At 52.3% G+C, this 8,627-nt stretch overlaps 1 protein-coding gene across 1 annotated transcript; it reads left to right on the forward strand.

Moving 5' to 3' along the window:
- Window positions 1-1,742: 1,742 nt before the first annotated feature.
- On the forward strand, window positions 1,743-2,150 carry LOC109768897 (probable transcriptional regulator RABBIT EARS). The gene has a single exon (XM_020327634.4). It carries the CDS (start codon window positions 1,743-1,745, stop codon window positions 2,148-2,150), a length of 408 nt encoding a protein of 135 aa, XP_020183223.1.
- The last annotated feature ends 6,477 nt before the right edge of the window (window positions 2,151-8,627 follow it).

Consider the following 8,627-nt stretch of genomic DNA (forward strand, 5'->3'; position numbering starts at 1 on the left):
TAGTAACTTAGCTAGTTACTGTAACATCACATGTTCCAATGCAATATGAGTCTATAACATAATACATGAAGCTTTGCATGTTACCATACTTATGTTACTATCCACTATGAAGGTAGTAACATAGTCTAGGGATATGTGTATGTTACTAGCATATGTTACTCTCCATTGTGGCTAGTCTTATAAGGCTCAATTCAAAAATCTCACCAACCAAGGTAGATGGTGAGTGGTGGAATACTTTTTGTAATTTGCAAAAGCACCCAATTAATGCTCTTGTTTTCCTCAAAAAGTATGTTTATCAATGCATTAATTGCAATGCATGCATGCATAAATTACATGCATTGGTCAATTTTCTATTAATACTTGCATGCAATGATTTAATGCACCTTGGAATCTGAACATGTGATGGGAAATAACCAAATTGAGCCTTATAAAATGGAAAAACTAAAATTTCGAGATAAGCCCTATAAACCGGAAAGGAGGGAGTACGTATTATTGAGGTATGTATTCGTATATTTTATGCCGGGGTATGTAGCTGTAGAGTATTGGGATATATATACGTACAAAAAATTCTAATGAGTATATACTCAGTTAAAAATCCCTACATACAATCCGCAAAAAAAATCCCTACATACACAGTGCTTGAAGTTCTTAATATATTTTACACCGCAATATTATGGAAGCTTTTTAATTACTTGATCTCACTAATGGAGAATTGATGACGGACATTAAATAATCAGATTTGGCTATTTCCATATATATAAGGCACGCCATGCAAACATCTATGGAAGGTAATCCATTGACACAATTAATATGCATCAGAGCCATGCAAACAAGTATGGAAAGTTGTTTTTGATGAAGATATAAATTAAAATATAATTCATGTGTTAACGGGTCAAACCCAATAACCCATATATCCATCATCTGAACACAATCATGATGCAATCGAGCGACATCTAGCCATATATATATATCAAAGGTCTGCACAACCACCATCGACTCCCAACCTGCCAAGCAATTGTAGTTCTGGTCTATGTCATGCACACAGTTATGACCGGTGCATACAACCTTCGTGGAGAGCCCCAGGAACTCATCGTCACGCCTCCTGCCCTACCACTCCAACATTCCGCACCACCACCATCACCGGCACCATCTAGAGCATCTGGAACATCCATCACAACAATGTTAATTCTTAGAGATGGACACCCCCTCGCCATCGTGGCCCGGAAACATCGAGCCAACGTTATGATTTGTTGCTACTCCCAATCTCTTTGTCAATCTATCCCTGAGACTTGGATTTGAAGTTCCGGCATGTCGGCATGAGTCGACGAACCTCACAACCCCCTATTTTGGTGAATCAGTAATCCCTTGATCGGGCCATAATCATTGGTGTAGTGGAAACATAGTTCAAGGTGCGGTTTTGACCTTTCAACAATTGAATAATAAGGATCAACAAAGCACGATGATGATACCAAACTGTTACCACCTATGTAGCCATGATCTGCCTCGGCGTCCTTGTCATGGGCTGGTGTTCCTCTGTGGTTGGCTATAGCCGGTGGGGCCCACCCGCACTGGTGCCTCTCGCAATAATGCGGCTCCCAGATTTAGCAAGTGGCATGCTTCCATCTATAAACTCTTCATCCATTCCACATCCACGCAGCTGAAAGCCACAGATTCAGCTCAGCTTGGTAGGCTAGGAAGTGAAAGCTTGGTAGTACAGGAGAAGCCGAGCCCTCTCTTCTCCGATGGGTCAGGCTCCCCATGGCGCAGCCGCTTCACTAGACCTGTCCCTCACGCTTGCCCCCATGAGACCACCACCAGCACCGCCATCCCCCTCCTTTTGGGCTGAAGGAGACGCTGCTGCCGGCCACGGCGGCCATGGTGGCCATGACGGCGAAGCGAGATCAAGGCGGCTGTTCTCGTGCCTCTTCTGCGACAAGAAGTTCCTCAAGTCTCAGGCGTTGGGGGGCCACCAGAATGTGCACAAGAAGGAGCGGGCCGGCAGCTGGAACCCCCACCTCTACCACCAATCCGACCACGGCGACCGGCCGGCCGCCGCACCGGCCAAGGCACCGGCGATATGGCCAAACGCGCGCCTTGACGACGACGGCGAGAAGCAGTTGCAGCAGCTTGATCTCAACCTTAAGCTTTAATTAGCTAACTCGTGTGTACGTTTTTACTATCTTCCTTCCATCCTATCCTCCTCGAACTAGCTAGTGTGTGCGCTGCGCGCACTAAACGTATTCGGATGCAGGCACGCATTGTGGTCATGTACTGTACATATACTTTGGTTTGTATTACCTATGGTCTTCCCTTGTCTCCGAGTTTTTTCTCACGAAATGGACTCAAATGTATTACTCCCTCTGACAGTATTAATTGTTGCTGATTTGGTATAGAGTTGTACTAAATCAGGGATGCTTAATACGGATTGGAGAGAGTATAAAAGTTCATTATAACTACCAAGTACACAAAACATAATAAAAATTACATCACCGTTCTTTTGACATTACTCGCAAGAAACTCTGTCTCGTTGATTTCTTGGGTATATGCTCGCAAAAAGAAAGAGAAAAGAAAACATGTGATCAAGCTTTGCAGCTTTTGTTTCCATGGTCATTGTGAAACTGGACGTTGTGTTGTGTTCTTGTCATTTGTTGCTGGTTTAAGAACGCTGCTACACATACGACAAAATCTGGACATTTCACGCACGATGCAGCACATCTAGCCGTGCGTGCATCCAGCAAAAGTGGATCGCGCCATCGAATCCTCCATCGTGCGGCGTTCGGCCGTGGATTGTCGTCCGCAAAGCAGTTTTCGCTGGTTTAATTGCTGGTTTGTGTGTCGAGTAAGCTGCGCGTGGTTGGTTGTGTAGCTAGCTATCAGGCACTTTGGTTATGTTTGAGGATGGGAATGTCACCTGGTAGTGCTGCGGTCCGAACCAGATTTAGATGCTGCCAGGACTTCCATGTTAATGTGGACGAGCAATTTATCAATTTTTCAATGGAATTGGGAGTGCCTTCCTTTTAACAAAAGAATCACACCTTTCTTCCGTATTTTTGGCACTTTTTTTTTTTGAATTTTCACCTGAATATATTGATCACAGAAACGGGCAAAGCCCCCAGTTTGTTACAGCGAGAGATTTTTGGGCGACTCCGTAGAGTGCCAGAGAACACAACACCCATACAATCATCAGGTCAGGGAAGGAAGGCATGGAGCCATGAGTCGATGTGGATTCTACGGTCTGCAGGCAGCTTGCAACGCCACAGCACAGCGTCGTCTCTGCAACAGGCAAGCACCCGATCCACCGACGGCTGTTGGCGTTGAAAGACGACCGAATTTCGATGCTTCCAAAGTTGCCAGCAGCACAGCATGGAGAACTCCAGCTGCGAGCTCACCACCTGGGCCGCACGCACCGCAAGCGCGCCCAGGTCACACGCAGTGGCACCGGCCGTACCCACACCCACCCTGCGCCAGAATGCTTCCGCGAATGGGCATCCAAAGAGCATGTGATCGGCGGACTCAAGAGCGGCCGGGCAAAGCGGGCAGCCGGCCTCATCCGCCGCGACGATGGACTTTCTGAGAAGCGTGTCGCGTGTGTGTATACGCTTCTGAACCAGGAGCCAGCAGAAGAACTTCACCCTGGGGGGAACGCGCGCGCCCCAGATCATGTCGGCGTAGCCGGCGCGCACGCCCCCGAAGCGCAGGAGCCCGTACACAGCAGCAGACGACAGAGCCCCCTTGGGGGCATGCCCGCGGTTTAGCTGTCGCACGTCCGGACCAGCCCCGCCCGGCGAGGCCTCCATCAGAGCCAGCACCGCGTGGAGCTCCCGATGACCGACTCTCGTCAGCCGGCGAGGCCTCCATCAGAGCCAGCACCGCGAGGTACTTGTCTACCTTGGCGATCATGGGCAAGAAATCCGCGTAGCGAAGCTTCCCCCAAGACAGGGGGAGGCCGAGGTATCTCTGAGGGAACGCCCCGGTGTCGCAGCCGAGGATTCCCACCGCCTGAGCCCGGGTCTCCTCGTCGACGTGCATCGGGACCACCGTGCTTTTGCTGAAGTTGATAACGAGCCCGGTGGCGGCCGCAAACTGGTGCAGGAGCAGCTTGAGCCGCGCCGCGCCGTCCACACACGCTCGCATGATGATGAGCGTGTCATCCGCGTACTGGAGCACGACGGCCCGAGCATCCGGCATGATGGGGTGCCGAAGAACGTCGTCGTGGCGAATGAGCCGCTGAAGAACGTCGGCCACCACGAGGAAGAGGTACGGGGAGATGGGATCCCCTTGCCGGAGGCCGCATTTGACCTGGAACCAGCGCCCAGGCACTCCGTTGAGCAAGACCGCCGAGCGCGTGGAGTGGAAGAGGGCGTCCATCCAATCGCACCACAGGGGCGGAAAACCTCGCACCTCCATTATCTTGCGCAGGCTTTCCCAGTTAATGGAGTCGAAAGCCTTCGCAAAATCGAGCTTCAGCACCAAGGTGGCAGCGCGCCTCCGGTGACAGCATTGCACCAGCTCGGTGGCGTAGATGAAGTTTTCCGAGATGCTGCGCCCTCGAACAAAGCCGGACTGATCCTCGTCGATGAGATGAAAGATCTGCCGCTGGAGTCGCGACGTGAGGCCTCGGTACAGGATCTTGATGTCACAATTCTGCAAGGAGACGGGGCGGAAGGACGCCGGGGACGGCACACCGGAGCCTTTTGGGAGCAGCGCGATGAAGGCGCGGTTGATCCCGTCCAGGCGAGCCGTCCCGGTGTGGAACTCATCGAACAGGCGATGGAGATCAGACGCCACGGCCACCGATGCCGCTTTGTAGAAGGCAGGCCCGAGCCCATTAGGGCCGGGAGCGCTGTTGCGGTCGAGGGCCGCCACCGCAGGCTTGATTTCGGCCCACTCGAAAGGGGCCACCAGCGCCGGCCCATCCACGACAGAGGCGCTGGCGTAGAGCGTCGCCAGGTCGAAGCGCCAGACGGGGGGTCTGGGCCGGCCCAGCAAGGAGGTGAAGAAGCCCAGCAGTGCTGCGGCCTTCCCTGCATGGCACGTGACCAGCGTCCCTTCCACTTCCAGCACGCCGATCGCGTTGCAGCGGCGATGATGCAAGGCCGAGGCGTGAAAGAACGCCGTGTTCTCGTCGCCATCTCGCACCGCGCGACACTTGCGGCGTTGGCGCCAGTGCGCGCACTGCCGCAGGACAGAGGCAGCAAGGGCGGCCCTCGCGTCGCGGCGAAGTGAGTCCTCGCTATCTGAGAGAGCTCGGTTCTCCTCAAGGAAATCAAACAGGTCAATCAAGAACCTACAATCATTATCGAAAGTGGGAATGAACCGGTGTTGCTTTTTCCAAACCTTGGAGGCGGTCCTGAACGACTTTTTACGAGCAGCCAAAGCCCCAGCAGCGTCCGAGGCACGAACCGGCCGCACCCACCGGGGGAGGGTGGTGGGAAGGAAAGCAGGGTCAAGAAGCCAGGTGTTCTCAAAGAAGAATCTAGACGGCGTCGGGATTTTGGTGGAGGCCATCACCAAAAGCGGGACGTGGTCAGACGTGGTGCGGGGGAGAGACGCAAGAGACGTGTCGGGGAAGGCGGCATCCCACAAGTTATCAAAGAAAACACGGTCTAGCCTGGCAAGGATGGGTTTGTGTGTGTGGGGGGGGGGGGGGGGGTGGTCTGACGGTTAGTCCAGGTGTAGAGACGATCAGAGAGATGCGCCTCATGCATGGCCAAAGCGTTGATCAACGCATTGAAACGGGAGGCACGCCCCCCGTTTTTCTCACCAGCACGACGAATGAGGTTGAAGTCACCCACCGCGATCCAGGGGGCCGCAGCGTCATGGGTGACAGAAAGCATGTCTTCGACAAAAGCATCAGTGAGCGAGTGGTCGGAGGGGCCATACACGTTGGTGATCGCGAGGGAGGCATTAGTCACGACACATAAGAGGTTAACGGTGAGAGAGAAGCGAGACTCCGAGGAAGAGACAAGGGAAAAGGAGGAGGGATCCCAGGCAGTGACGGTGCCCCCGCGACTCCCATCTGCGTTTTTAGCCACAAACTGCGCAAAACTGCCAGGGAGGAAGGAGGGAGCCTTCCTGCGGCCAAGCGTGGCAAGTTTAGTCTCCTGAAGACAGACGAGACTGGGGCGGGCCGCACACACAGAGTTTTTGACAATGTCGCATTTGTCACTAGCTCCTAAACCCTGGACATTCCATGAAAGGATACGGAGAGAACCAACAGTGTTACAATCCATAGCAACATAGCACACCCGGACACCCACGATAGGACAGAAAGGAAAGCAGGGCAATACGACAACAAGGGGAGTTAAAACGAACTATGGATACATGCCATCTCAAAGGAGGCAGCAGCATGAAACTAGGGGGGGGGGGGGGCACGCTAACACGCCCGTGCGAATCACCAGCCAAGGGCGAACTAATCATCCATGTGGACGTGCACCGGGGCGGCGGGGATGGAAGCAACAGAGCGTAGGTCGGACACAGGCTTCATGCCCATAGGAGCGATCACTGCGTCCAGGATCCTGTCCTTCATCACTCTGGATTTGAGCCTGGGCGAGCAGCCGGACAGCGCGTCTTTGAGGGCGCGGAGCTTGATCGCCTTGGCCTCCACGCTAACCCAGGTGGGGGCCTCCTTCCCGGCTAGACGCGCGCTGCGGCGATGCTCGCCCCCGTCCAGAGGGGCGGCCGAAGGCACAAGACAGGTCTCCACCGGCTCGGGCTCGCAGATCTCCGTAATGGAGAAACGAGAGCGGGGGCTAGCCGGTCCACAGAGGAACGGAGAGCCAGAGAACGTCCATATGAAGGTCCATATGAAGAAGTTGAAGAGGAGGGGTTCACGGTGAAGGAGGACGAAGCTTTCGAGAAGGTATTCGAGCGGGATCATCGGACTCCATTGTTCAAGGATATTAGTCTCGCGGATGAGCCGTGGTAGATGGTGGCCAAGGTATATCTCTTGGAGTTAGGCCAAGTTCTCACCAGGATTTCGAAGATGGCAAGATCGGGATTTCTCCCAGGTGTAAGTTCCAAACCGTCTTGGAGTTGAAGATGTGGCTCGACAACTACTCCGTAACGCATTATCATCCACACAAGGTTGTTAAACGGGATAGACGCAAGAAAAAGCGTCTTAGAGGTGACATGGACGGATGGGGCCATGGTGTCGGCCGTGAATCGGGCAACGGCCAATTCCAAGAGCCTCTTGAGCGCTCCCGTTGTGGGGAATGCAAAGGTCAAGGCCACAACAGAAAGTGTACCAAACCAAGAAAGAGGTCAGAGAAAAATGATGCAAGCACAAGCCAACAAGGAGGTGAAGGAAATATGCCCTAGAGGCAATAGTAAAGTTATTATTTATTTCCTCATATCATGATAAATGTTTATTATTCATGCTAGAATTGTATTAACCGGAAACATAATACTTGTGTGAATACATAGACAAACAGAGTGTCACTAGTATGCCTCTACTTGACTAGCTCGTTGATCAAAGATGGTCATGTTTCCTAACCATAGACATGAGTTGTCATTTGATTAACGGGATCACATCATTAGAAGAATGATGTGATTGACTTGACCCATTCCGTTAGCTTAGCACTTGATCATTTAGTATTCTGCTATTGCTTTCTTCATGACTTATACATGTTCCTATGACTATGAGATTATGGAACTCCCGTTTACCGGAGGAACACTTTGTGTGCTACCAAACGTCACAACGTAACTGGGTGATTATAAAGGTGCTCTACAGGTGTCTCCAAAGGTACTTGTTGGGTTGGCGTATTTCGAGATTAGGATTTGTCACTCCGATTGTCGGAGAAGTATCTCTGGGCCCTCTCGGTAATGCACATCACTATAAGCCTTGCAAGCAATGTGACTAATGAGTTGGTTGCGGGATGATGTATTACAGAATGAGTAAAGAGACTTGCCGGTAACGAGATTGAACTAGGTATTGAGATACCGACGATCGAATCTCGGGCAAGTAACATACCGATGACAAAGGGAACAACGTATGTTGTTATGCGGTTTGACCGATAAAGATCTTCGTAGAATATGTAGGAGCCAGTCTGAGCATCCAGGTTCCGCTATTGGTTATTGACCAGAGCCGTGTCTCGGTCATGTGCACATAGTTCTCGAACCCGTAGGGTCCGCACGCTTAAAGTTAGATGACGATCGGTATTATGAGTTTTGTGTTTTGATGTACTGAAGATAGTTCGGAGTCCCGGATATGATCACGGACATGACGAGGAGTCTCGAAATGGTCGAGACATAAAGATTGATATATTGGAAGCCTATATTTGGATATCGGAAGTGTTCCGGGTGAAATCGGGATTTTACCGGAGTACCGGGGGTTACCGGAACCCCCCTGGGGAAGTAATGGGCCTATTGGGCCTTAGTGAAGAAGAGAGAGGGCAGCCAGGAGGTGGCGCGCGGCTCCCCTTGCCCCAGTCCGAATTGGACAAGGGAAGGGGGCGGCGGCCCCCTCTCCTTCCTTCTCTCCACCTCCTCCTTCCCCCTTCTCCTACTCCTACTAGGAAAGGAGGAGTCCTACTCCCGGTGGGAGTAGGACTCCCCCCCCTTGGCGCGCCCTCCCTGGCCGGCCGCCTCTCCCCCCTTTCTCCTTTATATACGGGGGCAGGGGGGCA

Source organism: Aegilops tauschii, chromosome 3, assembly GCF_002575655.3.
Source record: "Aegilops tauschii subsp. strangulata cultivar AL8/78 chromosome 3, Aet v6.0, whole genome shotgun sequence".
Taxonomy (NCBI): Eukaryota; Viridiplantae; Streptophyta; class Magnoliopsida; order Poales; family Poaceae; genus Aegilops; species Aegilops tauschii.

Coding starts and splice junctions, on each gene's coding strand:
- LOC109768897 (XM_020327634.4), top strand. CDS start 1,743: ATGGGTCAGGCTCCCCATGGCGCAGCCGCTTCACTAGACCTGTCCCTC.